The 18,052-nt window shown below is 36.4% G+C and overlaps 1 protein-coding gene across 1 annotated transcript in view; it reads left to right on the forward strand.

The window, feature by feature from the left end:
- Positions 1 to 18,052, forward strand: part of ZBTB10 (zinc finger and BTB domain containing 10) — a 63,402-nt gene that overhangs the window by 23,770 nt on the left and 21,580 nt on the right. The window contains exon 3 of the mRNA XM_069100168.1: positions 12,130 to 12,228. Coding sequence (XP_068956269.1) covers positions 12,130 to 12,228 — 99 coding nt within the window. The remainder of the gene's footprint in view (positions 1 to 12,129; positions 12,229 to 18,052) is intronic.

The raw sequence follows: 18,052 nt of genomic DNA on the forward strand, positions 1-18,052 counted from the left end.
ATTCATTCATATTCTCTCTCTCTCTTTTTTTCTCCCTCTCCCTCTCTTTCTTTCTCTCAACTTTCTGCCAGACTCCTTTCTAGTTTTCCCAACAGTTTTTTTGGTAGAATAATGAGTTGTTGCTTTAGGAACCTGGGATCTTTGTGTTTATCAAACACTAGACTTTATTAGTTGTATACCTACTCTGTTCGAGTGATCTTCTATTAATTCTTACCTATACCAAATTGTTTTGATGATTACTGTTTTGTAGTATAATATGAGATCTGGTACTTTTAGACCTCCTTCCTTTCCACTTTTATTTCCATTATTTCCCTTGAGATTCTTGACTTTTTGTTCTTCATATGAATTTCATTATTTTTTCTAGCTCTGTGAAGTAATTCTTTGATAGTTTAGTGTGGCACTGAATAAGTAAATTTAGGTAGGGTTCTCATTTTTATTATTGGATATTAATATCACTGAGTAATTAATGCATCTCCAGTTATTTAGAGCTTTATTTCTGTAAAGAGTGTTTTGTAATTGTATTCATTTAATTTTTCTTGTGTCATGGTAGGTAGACTCCTGAATGTTTTAAATATATTTTATTTTATTTTATTTTTGCTTTTTGGAGGGGGGAAGGCCAGGCAGCTGGTGTTAAGTGACTTGCTCTTGCCCAAGGTCACATGGCTAGTAAGTGTTAAGTGTTTTGAGGCTGCATTTGAACTCAGATCCTCCTGACTCCAGGGCCAGCACTCTATTCACTGCGTCACCTAGCTGCCCTTTAAATTTTTAAAGGGAATTTCTAGCTCTTCCTGCTGGATTTTGTTGGTTATATACAGAAATGCTCGTGATTTATGTGGATTTATTTTCTATCCTTCATCTTTGCCAAAGTTGTTAATTAGTTTTCTAATTAATGCTCTTGTGTGCTCTTAAGTAAATCATATCATCCTATGCTTATTCCTTACATTTTTCTTATTGCTATAGCTAGCATTATATTGAATAGTAATGGTGAAATTGGATTTCTACCAATCTTCTATCTATGAAGTCGCTCTACCCCCTGATTCTGTTGGAAAGGCATCTAGTTTATTGTCATTACAGATAATACTGACTCTTCGATTTAATTAGATACTACTTATCATATTAAGGAAAATGTACTTTTTCCTGTTTTCTGGTGTTTTTAACTAGAATGAGTGTTGTATCTTGTCAGAAGCTTTTTCTGTATTTCAATTAGTCAAGATTTTTTTATGTTTGTAGTTTCCTTAATATTAAACTAGCCCTCTATTACTAGGATGACATAAATCTATTCTGGTCACTGTATAATCTTATTGATATGTTGTGGTTAAAATTTTTTTGTTGGGTTTCAGGACCATATTTGTGTCATAGAAATTTGCGCAGGACTCCTTTTTAAAATTTGTTTGGTTTGTATTAGTTGTATTGGTTAGTATTGGAATTTTCCTCTAACCGTCTGGTCCTAGGTTTTCTTTGTTATACTTTTGAGAGTTCATTTGTGATTTGTTTAATTTCTTTTTTCTGAGGTACAGTCCTCTCTATTTCCTGTTCTGTTAATGTGGGCAATTTGTATTTTAAAATACTAATCCATTTAGTTTAGATTGTCGGTTTTGTTGGCATACAATCAGAGTGGAAATTTTTAATTTCTTTTAATTCCTTATTCATTTTTCTTTTTGGAGAGGGGAAGGCAGGGCAATTTGGTAAAGTGATTTGCCCAAGGTCACACAGCTAGTAAGTGTTAAGTGTCTGAGGCTGGATTTGAACTCAGGTCCTCCTTACTCCAGGTCCCATGCCCTATTCACATTGCCACCTAGGCACCCCTCTGACTTTATTTGTAAATTTAGGGGGTGGGAAGATGTTTTTGTTTGGTTTTGTTTTGCCTTTTTTTTTTTTTTTTTGGAAGACAATTGGGGTTAAGTGACTTGCCCAAAGTCACACAGCTAGCAAGTGTCTGAGGCAGGATGTGAACTCAGGTCCTCCTGCCTCCAGGGCCCCTGCTCTATTCACTGGGCCACCTAGCAGCCAAATTTAGTGTTTTTGTTTTTTGCCTTTAATTTTCTTTTCAGGATCTCTGTTTTAGTATTGGGGGGGAGTTCTTTATTGTATACCCAATTCATTGATCTCTTTCAGCCTAGTAATTTCATTTCATTCTCTGATTGTGAACTAAACTTTTTCATTTTTGATACAGGTAAATGTTTTTAAAAATCAAGTTGGTTGTTGTTAGCTAGTGACTTACTATTTTATTTTTTAAAGCTAGTTCATAGCTTTGTTCATTGGGATATTTTTGTTTTCAATTTTGTTAATTCTTTTATTCAGGATTTCTATTTTGATGTTTGGTGGAGAGGGACAGTGATGATGTTCATAGATTTTTAAAAAATTCTATGTCTAGTTGGTTCTGCTTTTTCTGTTTTGAAGCAAGTGTTTAGAGATATAGATTTTCCCCCCTAAGCAGTCAGGTAACTTGGAGGTATACTAGCAGCTGGGGACTAGGGAAGATCAGGAAAAGCCTCATATGGGAAGTGGTGAAACCAGTAACTTAGAAATATTCCTTTCAAATAGACTTTTGCTGATGGCAAGGGCATCCTGGCCTAGTGTATGGAATTCGAAACTTCCTGCTTGGAAGATGTGGGCCTAAATCATGCTTCAGACACTTGCCAGCTGCTTTCATTTCCTCATCTATAAAATGAAAGTTGGGGGTAGATAGGTGAATAGAGCATGGGCCCTGGAGTCAGAAGGACCTGACTTCAAATCGGGCCTCAGACACTTAACACTTACTTTACCTTGGGTAAATCATTTATCCCTAATTGCCCTGCCCTCCCCCCCCCCAAAAAAAAAAAGCAAATAAATAAAATGAGAATTGGACTTGATGACCTATAAGGTCCTTTTCAGCTTTAAATTTCTTCCAGTAGAAGTATTAGCCATACTTTCATTTTCTGTGACTTGAAGATTGTATCATGTTTAATTCTTATGTCAAGTTAGGGGTTCCTAAGTATCAAGAGTTTGTTTTTTTTTTAAACCTCACTTCTTTGCCAGGGGAATGATTGGTTGCCTGTCTTATGACTTCTGATGAATTTATTAGTGTGTTTGAAAGGAACTAGTAGGTACAGAAGTGTTCTGTAATGTGCTTAGCAGTATTGGTGTTTGGGGGGAGGGTGGCGGTACTAGTTAATTGACAATCACAGTTATTTAAGTTTTATTGCTTTTTATATTCCTTACCTAAAACAGTTTTAGGGAGCTGCAGATTTTAGGTGAACTGTTAGATTTTTCCCTTTATTTGAAATTATAGTAGTAATAGATCAATTTTCTGTGACACTTCACAATTTTCAGAGCACTTTCCCCTTATCTCCTCCCCCTCAACCCTGTGGTATAGGCTGGGATTATCACTCCCATCTTATATATGAGAAAAGGAAAGCATAGAAGTCACACAGCTATTAGGTAGCAAAGCATGGATTGGGACTACTAGTTCAGTATTCTTAAATGTATATCACAACAATTAGAATTGTATATTTTATTTTTAAAAATAAAATTGCATGTCTCCAGCTTTGATCAGGATTTTAGTTTTCAAAAGAAGCTGACTATATACAGAAGTAATATGGATTTGCCATCTGCTGGGGACACTGAATATTGGCTCACACTTTGCAAATTCTAGCCTTTTGTTAATTTTGGTAGAATTACCAACCTCAAACTGTATTGTGGTGGGATAAATAAGTAGTAAGGTTAAAACTAAATCCTGTATTTCTTTGACAGTGAACCTCTCCCACCCCACCCATGCCTTCTTGCCAAAATATTACATTTAAGACAAAATGTTCCATAATTAGCATGTGTGAAAAACAGTGGGAACTGTCCATTTTATATGTTTTCAATAACTGCATAATTTACCATTTTGTTCATTCAAATCATTGAACTGCCTGGACAGGTAAGATTAATCATAGGACTGTCTTTGAGCTGGGAGTGACCTTAGTCCTACCAAGGCCTCATCTAGTCCAACATTCCCCTCACTTTACTGATTAGGAAAGTTGGGCTCACAGAGAGAGATTAATTGATTGGCCCGAAATCACAGAAATAGTAGGCACTGGGATTTGAACCTTCTGAATTTAGAGCCCATTGTTCTTTTCATTGTACCAGGAAGTCTTTTTAAACATCTGGAAATCCAGTATTTACCTAGAAAAATCATCATTTAAGCTTTTTTTTTTTTTAAAGGCAAAAAGCTATCTGATTACTTTGAGGAATCCACCTTTGGATTTTTGTTTTTAATTTTTTTTTCTTTTTGGAGGGCAATTGGGGTTAAGCCCAAGGTCACATGGCTAGTTTTTGTGTTAAGTATATGAAGCAGGATTTGAACTCTGGTCCTTCTGACTTCAGGGGCCCTGGTGCTCTACTCACTGTGCCACCTAACCACCCCTAAGCACTTTTTTTTTATAATAGGCAAGTGTCAGTCTTTCAGCTTTAGTTTCCTCATCTCTAAAATGGTAATAAATACTACCTGTAGTATTTACCTCAAAAGATTAAGATCAGATGAAACATTGTATTTCAGGCATTTACTACTGCTATGATTTACATATATAGTATATCTTGATCGTAGCAAAATGTTATGGTAATCTTTATGGCAAAGGAACTGAAATATTGAGCTAGTTAATGAATACTATTAGGTGGTCACATAAATAGAATCACCCATGAGAGTTGATTAATGGTTCTTTGTCTTGCTAAAGGGGGGGGGTTGTCACAGAACTCTTAACTTTTTGCCCATGATATGAATGAAGACAGAAAAGAAGGCATGCTGGTCAGCCTTGCAAATAACACAGTTAGGAATGATAGATAAAAGAGTAAGATTGGACCACGAGGAAAGGTCATAGTGGTTTAGTTTCCTGTCAGATCAAAATGAGTTAATGTTGTGATCAAATCTTTGGATACCGTACTAAACTATAAGACAGGTCTTACCCTTGTCTGCTGTGGTACATCTGGGATGTGGTGTTGCTTTCTGGGTAATGGATTTTTGAGAAGGGTCCTGACATACTGGAGAATGGTCAAGAGTTTGAAACAGTGATACTTTGGTCTTGTACTGCAAGAGTACTGCATCTTGAACCAAAGGATCAGGGTTTGAATCTTGACTTTGTTTCTCCCTAACTACAGAGGGAGTGGGAAAATCCCTTTCAGCTTAAATCTTGTTGATCTTATGATCCTATGACCATGTCATCAGAAGAATGATTGATGCACCCTGGGGGTTGTTTAGAGTTGTCTTCAGGTACTTGAAAGGCTGTCCTTCTCTAACTAGAGTATACTTCCTCTCTTCCTTACTATTCATCATAAGATCATAAATTTAGAACTGAAAGGGACCTTTAAAAAGGATCAACTAGTTAACCCTCTCATTTTTACAAAGAATTGAAGTTCAGGGAGTCAGTAACATGCCTCAAGTTCATACTGGTAGCAATAAAAATAGTTAACGTTTGAGTAACATTTTATGGTTTTCAAAAGCATTGACATTATTTCATTTGATAGAAAGGTGGTAGATGATGGATCTGGGATTTACACCCAGGTCTTCAGTTCAAAACTCAGCCTTGTTTGCAAGGCTATTCTTCATTGTTACAAGGCAAGCCTTATAAAATTTTCTTTTTCTCTTCCAGCCTCTCTACCCACTAGCTGAAACCTAGTTTTCCTAGAGTAGTATTGTCAGGGCTACTTATTGCCTTGGAAAACCACAAATGAACATTATATTGCATGGTATTTTTATTTCCCAATTACATTTTAGTTTGTTTCCAGCCTACTGGAGTTTTGTACGCCATGAGTACTCTCCTCCATCCTAGAGTGCTTAGGATTTCTTCTTTGACCCCCTTAAGTTACAGTTGTCTGTGTACTTTTATATACACACTCCCACCCCGACGTAAATAAATAAAATGTAAACACCCTGAAATAAAATGTAAATTCTCTGAGGGAAAAATTGTTGTTCTTTGTTCCTAGCACCTAGTACAATGCCCTACAGAGTTGTAGTTACTTAAGAAACTGGAGATGATTTTTCATGTAGAAGAGGACAGGAATATAGGTGAGGTTCATTTAACTAGTAGTCAGAGTAGAAATAATACATTAGATTTTTCATCTCATTATAGGGACAAAGTTAATTTTCCACTGTGGAGTAGCCTTCTTAGGTAATGAGCTTCCCTGTCATTGAAGGTATTTAGGCAGTGATGGACCAGGACCATCTATTGAGACATCTGTAGAAGAGATTCTTTTCTTGTGGGTGGGAGGGTCTATTAAATCAAGTGTTCTTAAGCATTTTTGTGTTGGCAAGTCTGGTGAGGTCTGCAGATCCCTTCTTATCAAACATTATAAGCGCACACAATCTACAGTATTCTGGGGATAGAAAAGAAATGCAGGAGCTTAAGAGAAATGAGGAGAAAACATGTACATTGCTATACAAACAATACAGTCTGCCCTCAACTTTTGCAGACTTAATTTTACTAGAAAATTACATGAAAGTCAAAAATGTGACTGATACATTGAATATATGGGAAATAGGGGGTTAAGTTTTCATGAACATTAAAAACTACTCTTGCCAAAGATTACTGAAAATATTTTTAACAAAACATTAATCCTTTTTTTTTGTTTATTACTTGTTTATTTATTATTTTATTATTAGTTATTGAATACTCATTAACTGGTCATTCTCTTCCATATACTTTGTATATACATTCTTCACTCTGCATCAGTCCATAGAGGTCTTACATTTTTTTCTAAACTTCCTTTGTTCATTTCTTTTTATTTTTTAAATTTGTTTTTAGTTTTCAGCATTCATTTCCACAAGATTTTTGAGTTACAAATTTTCTCCCTGTCTTTCCCCTACCCTCCACCCCAAGATAGTAAGCCTACTGAATACCCTTTCCCCCAATCTGCTCTCTCTTATATCCTCCCCCATACTCCCTTTAACTTTCTAGTAGGGCAAGATGGATTTCTATACCCCAGTGCCTGTATATCTTATTTTCCAGTTGCATGTAAAAAAACATTTTTTTTAACGTTTGTTTTTAAAAACTTTGATTTTCAGATTCTTTCCCTTCTCCCCTCTTCACCCATCCTCACTGGGAAGATAAGCAATTCAATATAGGTTGTACACATGTAGTTAGGCAAAATGTTTCCATAGTAGTTATATTGTGAAAGACTAGCTTTGTTGCCCTTCATCCTATCCTGCCCCCATTTATTCTGTTTTCTACTTTGACTCTGTCCCTTTTCAAATGTATGTGCTTCTAACTGCCCTATCCCCCAATCTGCCCTTCCTTCTATCATCTCCCCTCTTATCCCCCTTCTCTACTTTCCTATAGGGTAAGATACCCAAATGAGTGTGTATGTTTTTTCCTCCTTAAGCCAAATTCAATGAGAATCAGATTCTCCCATTCCCTTTCATCTTCCTGTTCTTCCCCTCCATTGTAACAGTTTTCTCTTGCCTCTTTTATATGAGATAATTTGCCCTATTCTATCTCTCCTTTTCTCCTCTCTCCCCTCTTAATTTTATTTTTAAAATATCATCCCTTCCTATTCAACTGATCCTATGCCCTCTGTCTATGTATACATGTACACACATAAATACACTCTCACATATGTATTTATACACACATACACCCTCCTATACGTACATATATATGGATGTATATGTTCCTTATACATTCCAATATATATTCCCTTCAACTATCCTTATACTGAGAAAAGTCTCATGAGTTAAAATTATAGTTTTTCTGTGTAGGAATATAAATAGCTCAATTTTAATGAGTTCCTTATGATTTCTTTTTCCTGTTTACCTTCTCACACTTCTCTTGCTTCTTGTAATTGAAAGTTAAATTTTCTGTTCAGCTCTGGTTTAATCATCAGGAATGCCTGAAAGTCCTCTATTTCATTAAATGACCATATTTTCCCCTAAAGCATTATACTCAGTTTTGCTGGGTAGGTGATTCTTGGTTTTAGTCCTACCTCCTTTGACCTCTGGAATATCATATTCCAAGCCCTTTGATCCCTTAATGTAGAAGCTTCTGGATCTTGTGTTATCCTGATGGTGTTTCCACAATGTTCAAATTGTTTTTTCCTGGCTGCTTGTAATATTTTCTCCTTGACTTGGTAACACTGGAATTTGGCAATAATATTCCTAGGAGTTTTCTTTTGGGGATCTTTTTCAAAAGGTGAGAGGTGAATTCTTTCCATTTCTATTTTGTCCTCTGGTTCTAAAATATCAGGGCAATTTTCCTTGAGAATTTCTTGAAGGGTGATTTCTAGGTTCTTGTTTTTGATCACGGCTTTCAGGTAGTCCAATAATTTTTGCATTATCTCTCCTGGATCTATTTTTCAGGTCAGTGGTTTTTCCAATGAGATATTTCACATTGCCTTCTATTTTTAAAAAATTTATATCTGTTTTATACTATCTTGATTTCTCAAAATCATTAGCTTCCATTTGTTCCAATCTAATTTTGAAGGAATTATTCTCTTCAGTGCATTTTTGAAATTCCTTTTCCATCTGGCAATTTTGGCTTTTTAAGGCATTCTCCTCATTGGCTTTTTAAAGGGCTTCTCTTATTTTTCAGTTAGTCTTTTTTTTTAAGGTGTTATTTTCTTTAGTTGGGCTTTTGACTTGCTTTTCATGATTTTCTTGCATCATTCTCATTTCTCTTCCCAATTTTTCCTCTACTTTTCTTACTTGATTTTCAAAGTCCTTCTTGAGCTCCTCCATGGTCTGTAACCGATTCATATTTTTCTTTGAAGCTTTTGATGCAGGAGTTCTGACTTAATTGTCTTCCTTCTGTTCCATGCTTTGATCCTTTTTGTCCCTAAAAAAGGATTCTGTGGTCTGTTTGTTTCCTCTGCTTGCTCATATTACCAGCCAATTACTTGACTTTGGAGCTTTTTGCCATGGTAGAACTCTGCTTCCAGATTGCAGAGAGCTGTGTCCACAATCACTAGGGTTTTCGCAGATGCCAGAGCTATTAGGAGGGCACCCTCTTTGCAGCCCCCACAAGCTCTGGCACACTGGCTACACACCCCAGGACCACTGCCTAAGAAAGCAATCCAGATCACAGCAGGTTAAAGCAAGAGTGATAACCCTCTGAATGATCACTTGGACCCTCTAAGACAGCACGCCAGGAGGTCTGGAGGCAGCCATGTGGCAGCTGCTGTACCTCCTCCACCTCTTGCCCAGGGGCAGGGACCTACTGTGCTCTTTGGTCACCCAGTTCCAAAAGAGTTCCCCACTGACCTTTTACTTTGTCTTTGGCATTTATGGGTTGAGAAGTCTGGAAACTGCCACAGCTACTGGGCCTTCACTCTTCTGAAGGCTGCTCCAGCTGGTTGAGGCTGCCCTGGGTCTGTGTGGTCAAGAGCAGTTCATGTGGGACTGTGCCTGGCTTCCAGCTTGGTGTGATAGACCCTTCCTGTTGGCCTGCCATGCTCCCTTCAACGGGAGACTTGTTTCTCTCTGTCACTTTGTGGGCTCTGTAGCTTTAAAATTTGTTTAGAGTCATTTTACAGGTATTTGGTGTTTGGAGGTGTTTGGAGCGGGAGCCACACAGAATTCCTATTTTTACTCGGCCGTGTTGGCTGACTCCCCACAAAACAATAATTCTGATAATACATACTTCCTTAACACCATGATCATGAAATCACCCATAAAATGCAGTAAATAAATAATTTTAAATTTATAAATAAAATTGGTAACATGCAAAACATTTTTTCTTGCTAGTTATACTGGCAGAAGCCATTCCAGTTTATCTCACTAAGTCACATCACTGACTTTGCATCCTTGGGCTCTGAGGACTTGCACTATGTTTTGGGAGCATAATTGCAACACAGAACTTGAGTTTTAGTGCCAAATAATAAAAATATCCAGCCGAATGCACAGTAGGGTGAGCAAGACCAGTGAAAGTGCCTAATAGGATCCCAGCTGATCCACAAACATGTGCCTCTTTTTTTCTCTCTCTAATGTGGGATGTGCTGAGAATGTGCAGTTGCCAAAGCAAAAGTGAAAATGAGAATATTAATAAAAACACAGGAATGCTTGAAATCTTTAAAAGTTAAAGCTCAAATATTGAGGATTGATTGTATATACAGGATCAATTAGAGATAATCAACAAGGAAAGCACTAGTATTAAGGGGGATTAGGAGGGGCCTTTTGTAGAAAAGGTGCCTGAGAGGCAGAGATGAGGAGGGAGAGGATTCTAGGCATGTGGGACAGGCACTGAAAATGCCAGGAGTCAGGAGATGAGTATTTTGTGCAAGGAACCAACAAGCCAGTTTCACCATCAAAGTGTAAGATGGTAATGAATAAGATTTAGGAAGATAGGAAAGGTGAGAAGAGGCCAGGTTATCAAGGGCTTTCAGTGCCAAACAGAATTTTTTACATTTGATCATGGAAGTAATAAGGAATCAGTGGACTTTTTTGAAATGGAGGTGAGGAGAGTAGTGATGTAGTCAGACATGGACTTTTAGGATGATTATTCTGAGAGATGAGTGGAGGGTATACTGGAGTGAAGAGAGATTTGAGGCATAGTATTTTAAAATAGCATAAGATAAAAAGGAAGTACATGATAATAAAGGAAGTAGTTATAAAAAAAAGTTTAACTAGTTCCCAGACCCCAAATTTAAGAACCTTTAGACTAAATTGGTTTTCTTCCACCAGTTTCTTTGAAACTTATAATTCTTTCTGTAAGTGTATTAAGGCAAGAATCAAGGTCACTAGGTTTGTTAAGCAAGGATACCCTTGTATTAAACATTTTGTTCAGTCTAGTGTTATCAGTAATTATATGAAAGTAAACAGGTTCATTTATGGAATTTTATACTATTGATTAAAGAAACCCATAAGATAGATAGTTTATTTCTTTGTTATACTCAGTTTTGAAAATTAGGACAGCTTAAAGAATACAATGGAAAGACATTAGTAACTGAAAAGGCTAAATAGTTTAACTAAATAGGCATATTTCTCTTACTTTCCTTTGTCTCTTTTGTCCCCCTTTCACCTTTAACCTCTGGGGTCTGCTTCACACCCCTTTATAAATAAAATCTGTTTTCTTTGGAATCAAAGGGCTTAATTATATTCTGCTAAAGTTAAAGCCTGAAGATGACCTAGAAGTTCTCTATAATTTTTCTAATTGAAGGACTTGATTGTATAATTTCTAATATCATCACAGAATGAGCAACTGATATTTTGTAGGCTTTAATGGTATCTATTCAACAGCTAGTTCCTTCCCTTCCTTAGTCTCTTCTAAACTAAAGCCACCTAAAGTCTTACAAGTACATTTGGCTACCAAAGGCAGCTGTGGTGGCACAGTGGATAAAACAATGGGCCTGGGTAAAACAATAGAACCCGAGTTCAAATTTGACCTCAAAACAAGTCACTTAACCTCTGCTTACCTTAGTTTCCTTAACTATAAAATGGGGATAATAATACTACCAACAAACTAGGGTTGTTTTGAGGATCAAATGAGATAATATTTGTAAAAAAGCACTTTGCCCCAGTGCCTACTCCATATTAGGTGATATGTAAATGCTTATTATTTACCTTCCTACTCCCCATCTCTTAACAATTTTTCTTACGTAGGTTCTGATTTAAAAGAATGACTGGGGTTTTTTTTCCTTGTGTGGATACTTTTGGATTCTTATACATTCATTGGGCAATTTTGCATACTAAAAATAGAGTTTTGAGTTTTGTTTTTTTTAACATTTTACTACTTCCTACTCCTATTAGTTTTAAATTCTGCCTGGTTTCAAAGCCAGTCTACCTTTTCAACCATACATAGTAATGCATCCTTCAGTTTTGTCCCAGGCCGTATGCCTCCACTGATGTGGTTCAAAATATATTGCTTCTAAAAATTGCACTCATAATTTAATGCCCAGATCTGACCATGTATCCACAAACACTTCTGAATGTTCTGCCTCTTATGTTTTTCTCTCTCCTGTCAGTACCAACTGAAGTCATAATCTATGAATTCAGTAGTCTTTTAGGCATTGATTGTTCAGTTTATGTCAGTCTTGGTTCCTCAGCTAGGGTGTAATGTCCTTTTGCCACCTTGTTGCTTTCCAAAGTGTCGAGTATGGAGTAGACATACTATTAATATGCATATGAAACTAAAAAAGAAGAAAAGTATTTTGTGAATAACAGTGTATTTTATATGTCCTTTTCAGATTTGGATGGTGCTCTACTTTCAGGGCCGGATTGTGATAGGAACATGAATTCAGGTTTGCTGACTGAAGCTAACTCAAGTCAAGACGGAGGTGATGCTGGTAGGTACTAGGTAGAGTTGGAACTTTGAAGGTGACATTAAAAGGATTTGGAAAATAAGTATTATGTATAGATTAGAGAGGAGAGAGCTAGATTAATTTTATTCTGATGTCTGTGCCTTGTGACTTATGGTGATTTTACCTAGTCATCTTTATAACTATGACTCATAAGGAATTTATAATTGCAGGTAACTATAACATTTTACTATATGGAGTCACTGGTTATATTTATCAGTTTAATTTCTCTGTATTGAACAAATGAGTAAAACTAAAGCCATTTATTTGAATATTTAATATTAAAAGTATTTTGAATTTTGTGCTATTTTAGATGTAGGTTAATAATTTGTTTACAAAGGCAGTGTGGTTCATCAAAGTGTTATCCAGGAGTCAGGGTAACCCAGTTATTCGAATTCTGCTCCTAATACATTCAGGTTGTATGTACCAGGCATGTCACTTAATCCTTCAGTACCTTAAGCAACTCTCATAAGATTATGCTTGCAGAAAAATTTTTGATCTGCATTGGTAGAGAGAATTTCTTTATCAGGTGTTCACTAAATCAGTGAAATCACAGGTCCAATACAGTTTTTAGTAATTATGCAGATTTATGGGAAAGGAAAGAAGGTATGTGCAGAGGCAGTAATGGACAAAAATGAAATGCTTTATGGAATTTTTTAAAGAGATGAACCAGTAGCAGATTGGACAAGAATGATTTTTAAGTTATACTGGGGGGAGAAATTGTGTGTGTGTGTGTGTGTGTGTGTGTGTGTGTGTGTGTGTGTGTGCGCGCGCGCACATGCGTGTGTGCCTCTAATTTGATTAGCTTGTGTGTTCTCTCTTCTGAGTAAAAACCTCATCCTGCAAGCAGTGAACCCCTTCGAACCTAATTAGGCTGGGGTCTTCAGATAATAGCAGCATATATATGTTTCCAGCTTGGAAAGGACTAGCTAGAGCTTGCCATATTCACCCTTCAGTAAATAAGGATCAACTCCAAGCCAAGCTGAAGCACTGTAGTTCTTTAATAAAGGAGGATATATGCATAAGTACACATATAGTTAGTATATTATTGTTATCTCATAATGGAATGGGAACATACTTTTTGTATTGGGTTGTTGGAATGTGGATGCTTAATTTCTTATACTTAAAAAAGTACTATAACTTACATGATTATGTTAAGGCGATTAGAAAGTGCTCCCTAAAATAGACTTACAGTAACAGTATGCCACTTAAGGGAGAACAGAGACAAGAATCATCATCAGTAAGCATTTATTAAGTACTTAGTCTATACCAGACACTTTGTTGAACGCTGGGGGTACAAAGCAAGACAAAAACGTGGTCTCTGCCGTCAAAGAAGCTCACGTTCTAATGTGATGAAACAGTCCAAGGACCATTAATCTGCAGTTTGTTCAGAACTTTTCCAAGTTCCTTCTTTTTACAACCTGTTGTAATATGACTTAATATTCCAAATCCTGGGGCGGCTAGGTGGCGCAGTGAGTACAGCACCGGCCCTGGAGTCAGGGGAACCTGAGTTCAAATCCAGCCTCAGACACTTAACACAAAAATTAGCCGTGTGACCTTGGGCAAATCACTTAACCCCAATTGTCCTCCAAAAAGCAAATAATAATAATAATGTTCCAAATCCTTTCCAGGGTTGTTGTGGCTGAAAAATTCATTACTTGGTAGTGACAACCTGTTGATGAGGCTCTTTGAATTTAACTGGGGCAGGCACCAGCAGTTGACGTATAGTCCATTTACAAGGTTCAGTATGGAGACCTTTCCAACTTGGTAGGGCCTGTCATTCCTTGTGGTTCATTGACCTAGCCTTTGAGAATTTGGAGCCACCTTACATTGAGAGTTATCTCCTTCAGAGTAGTTCCTGTTTTGAAGATTTTTCTTTTTTTCTTTGCTTAAAAGCTTTTGAGCTCATCTTTACATGTACCATCTCATTTAATCCTCATAACCCTTTGAAGGATTTGTAAGCAGAAGTTTATTATTTCCAAAACCAAAAAAGGGCATTTAAGGTAGAACTGCAAGGATGTGATGTAGGTCTCATACATAAAATTGATGCTCTCTACCTACTTCCAGAGGAATGATGATCAAATTTCTTTTTAATCTTTTTGCTTCTATTCAGCATGATGGATTGTTCCATTTTGCAGATGAGGAAATGTAGAATGAAGGGTTGGGACTAGATTACCTCAAGATTAACCCAACTAGCCATTCATTAAAGATAGGTAAATGAGAGAATCCCAAATCTTTTCACTAGGTCAAGCCAATAATTTATGTCACAGGGGCTCTGGCTATTTCAGGGTGCTTGGAATTATTTGAATGTTAGTGGAAGTTGTTGTTTTTTTTTTAAATGCTTTATTAACTTCTGATTTACATCGTTCGTTTCCGCCAGATTTTGAGTTACAAATTTTCTCCCCGTTTTTCCCCCACCCATCCCCCCAAAACAGCAGTCCCACAGGATATCCCCACCTCTGATCTGCTCTCTCCCATATTTTCTCTCATACCCGTTTCAACTTTTCCAGTAGGGCATGGTGGATCTCTATATTTCCCAATTACATGTAAAACAATATTGATAATAGTATATATATATTTAAACATTTGATTTCAAAACTTTGAATTCCAGATTCATTCCCTTCCTCCCTTATCACCCACCCTTACTGGGAAGATAAGCAGTTCAGTATAGGTTGTACATGTGTGGCTAATGCAAAACAATAACATAGCAGATATATTGTAAAAGACTGACTATATTTCCCTCCCTCCTATCCCACCTCCCACTTGTTCTATTCTCTACTTTGATCCTGTCCCTTTTCAAAAGTGGGTGCTTAGTGGAAGTTGTTTTGAAATTGTGTTGGGGTAGGCACGGATGGTGATACCCTTCTCAAGAATTGCTACCCTTTATGTTGGCTCCATGGGTAAAACTGGAAGTAAATCTATTGGTCAAGGTGCTTTTGAGGTATCTGGCACATGTTGACATCCTTCAGGGGGGAAATTAGTAATTATTTGTACTTGGTTAATATTTTTTAAAAGTCATAATTTCTTTGTTATTTTAGTATATGGAATGCCATTGGACCGTACCTAATTAAGTACTGAAAAACTTATAAAACCTCTTGATGAAGCCATATTGACATTTAAGAGAAGTTATATCTATCTTTTCTAAATATCCAGACTGTCGCTCAACATCATGATCATTGGTTTATATGTTAGCCCCTTTTCTTTTTCTTTCTTTTCTCTCTTTTTTTAAAAAGAAAATTGAGCAAGTATAGCATTCTCTAAAACTGTGGCTTATTCTAGTCTTAACATTCTTTGAGAAAAAGATCACTGATAGGATCTCAGTCATATCTACCAGGTTTTTTTTTTCCCCCAGTATGCTAGAATGGAATTTGAGCCTGGAGAGGTTAAATTCATTGAAGGCATCTAGGTGAGACCTCATTGAGCTTAGATTTTTTTTTTTTTTAATTAAGCAATAAGGGTTAAGTAACCTGCTCAAGGTTACACGGCCAGTTATTTATGGGTGTGGTGCTGAGCGTCCGAGCCCGGAATTCGATCTCCAGGTTGTCCCAACACTGGAGCCGGTGCTCTTACTCGCTGAGCCACCTGGCCGCCCCGAGCTTAGATTTTAACTCAGCATTCTTATTATATCCTTCCCAGTTCAAAGATTATTCCTCTTGAAAATGAAATAAAAACATTAGATTTCCATTTTCTTCTTAATTGGGATAATTTTTTGTGGTGGTAGAATTTCATTCATTTAGAGCTTGAGGTGTCTCTTAGGACAGGCTTCCTTCATAAAATACATACCATTACATTCTAGCAGTATTTTCTTTAAATCCTTTGAAATGGACTCTTTGACATGCTAAGAGTATTTGGGCAAGTCCCAAATTTATTGGTTAGTTTTTTTTGTTTGTTTGGTTGGTTGGTTGGTTGATTTGGTTTGATTTTTAATGGGGAGGGAGTACCAGCAGATTTTTTGAAGTTTATCCAAGAGATTTTTTCGTGTTGTTCTAATTTTGGGATTCTCTTAAGGAAACTATATTTAATTGCATCCAAATATGCCTAATTCCTTCAATTTCTGTTTTTCTTATCTCACTGCTATTTCTTGAATTCTCTATCAAATACTCTAGATAACAAAAGGACATTCTTGCACTGTCCCTGATCTTCAGTTATAAGTTAATGCTAATTTTTTATTTTAGCTAAAACTATCACATTGAGTAAATTTATTCCTTTCTGTTAAAAATTGATATAAATGCATGCTATATTTTGATGAAGGCCTTGTGTTTTTTATGTGGTTTTTGTTATCAATACAGTCTTACTAACTTGATAGTTTTCCTTACTATGTCATTTTCCTGGTATCAGTCCAACCTGGTCATAGTGAATAAACTGGTCAATATTTTTTAGCCTTATTGATAATTTTTTTTGCTGTGACAAAGATTCCCCAAATTCTTAATCACTGGAGGAGAAAAGGAGAAATACAGCTGGTTCTCAGCCACCCAAGGGTAGATTGGTAAAATCTTAGATTTACTTTTAGTTGGTGTACAGGGTGTTTGGGTTTCTTTACCTTTCAAATAGTGCAGTTTACCCATCCATAGTGGTACTGGCTTCTTATGGAGATGAAGAAACAATTTGATCTCCTTCTTTGCCTCTAACTTTAAAAGTTAGGGAGTACCAAGTACTCATCTCTGACTTTATAAGCAGAGAACAAAGTATTTTAAAAAATTATTTATTTTTAGTTTTCAATATTGATTTCCATAAGCTTTTTGGTTTTAAATTTTCCCTACCTCCCTCCCCTCTCCCTTCCCCAAGACAGCTTGCAATCTCTGATATAGGCTCTACACATACTTTCTTATTAAACATATTTTCACATTGTTCATGTTATAAAGAAGAATTAGAATGAATGGGAGGAACCATAAGAAAGAAAAAACAAAACAAAAAGAGAGCAAATAGTGTGTTTGGATCTGCATTCAGACTCCATAGTTCTTTCTCTGGATGTGGATAGTATTTCCATGATGAGTCTTTTGGAATCGTCTTAGATACTTGCATTGCTAAGAAGAGCTAAGTCTGTCAAAGTTAATCATTACACAGTATGGCTGTTACTGTGTACAACGTTCTTTTGGTTCTGTTCACTTCACTCTGCATCAGTTCATATAAGTCTTTCCAGGTTTTTCTGAAGTCTTCCTGCTTTCTTCTAGTACAGTACTATTTCATTACATTCATATACCACAACTTTTTCAACCATTTCCCAATTGATGGGTATCCCCTCAATTTCCAGTTCTTGATCACCACAAAAAGAGCTGCTATAAATATTTTTTTACATGTGATTGTAAAATGCATTTAACATAATGATGCTATGATGAAACATCCTATCCACCTATTGACTTAAAATGTGATGGTCTTCATACAGATTAAGACATTTCTTGGACATGGCCAAAGTGAGAATTTGTTTTGCTTTTCTATGCATACTTGTTACAAAGGTTTTCTTTTCTTTTGAGAGGTGGGAGAGAAAGTTGGCTTTTCATTCATTGATTTTTTTTTTTAAATGAGGCTAGACAGTTCTAAAGATAAATTGTAACTACCATAGTTAATTTTTGAATAGAGCCCCAGCTGATTGATGCCCAAGCCCCTCCTGCCTGTCTTTTTTTTTTGGGGGGGGGGGTCTCTTTTTCTCCTCAGCTTCAACCTCCTGAATGTGTTTCTGTTAACTCCTTCACTACCATATTAAACTCCATAGATAGTATTCTTCCTATGTCCTATCTATACTGTCTCTGATATCTGTCTTAGCAGATCAGTATGGACAATTTTCTCCTCGCCCCTCTGTTTTCAGATTTAAAAA

Source organism: Petaurus breviceps, unplaced genomic scaffold, assembly GCF_028583685.1.
Source record: "Petaurus breviceps papuanus isolate PSGF00001 unplaced genomic scaffold, PetGlider_PUasm1.0 38, whole genome shotgun sequence".
Lineage (NCBI taxonomy): Eukaryota > Metazoa > Chordata > Mammalia > Diprotodontia > Petauridae > Petaurus > Petaurus breviceps.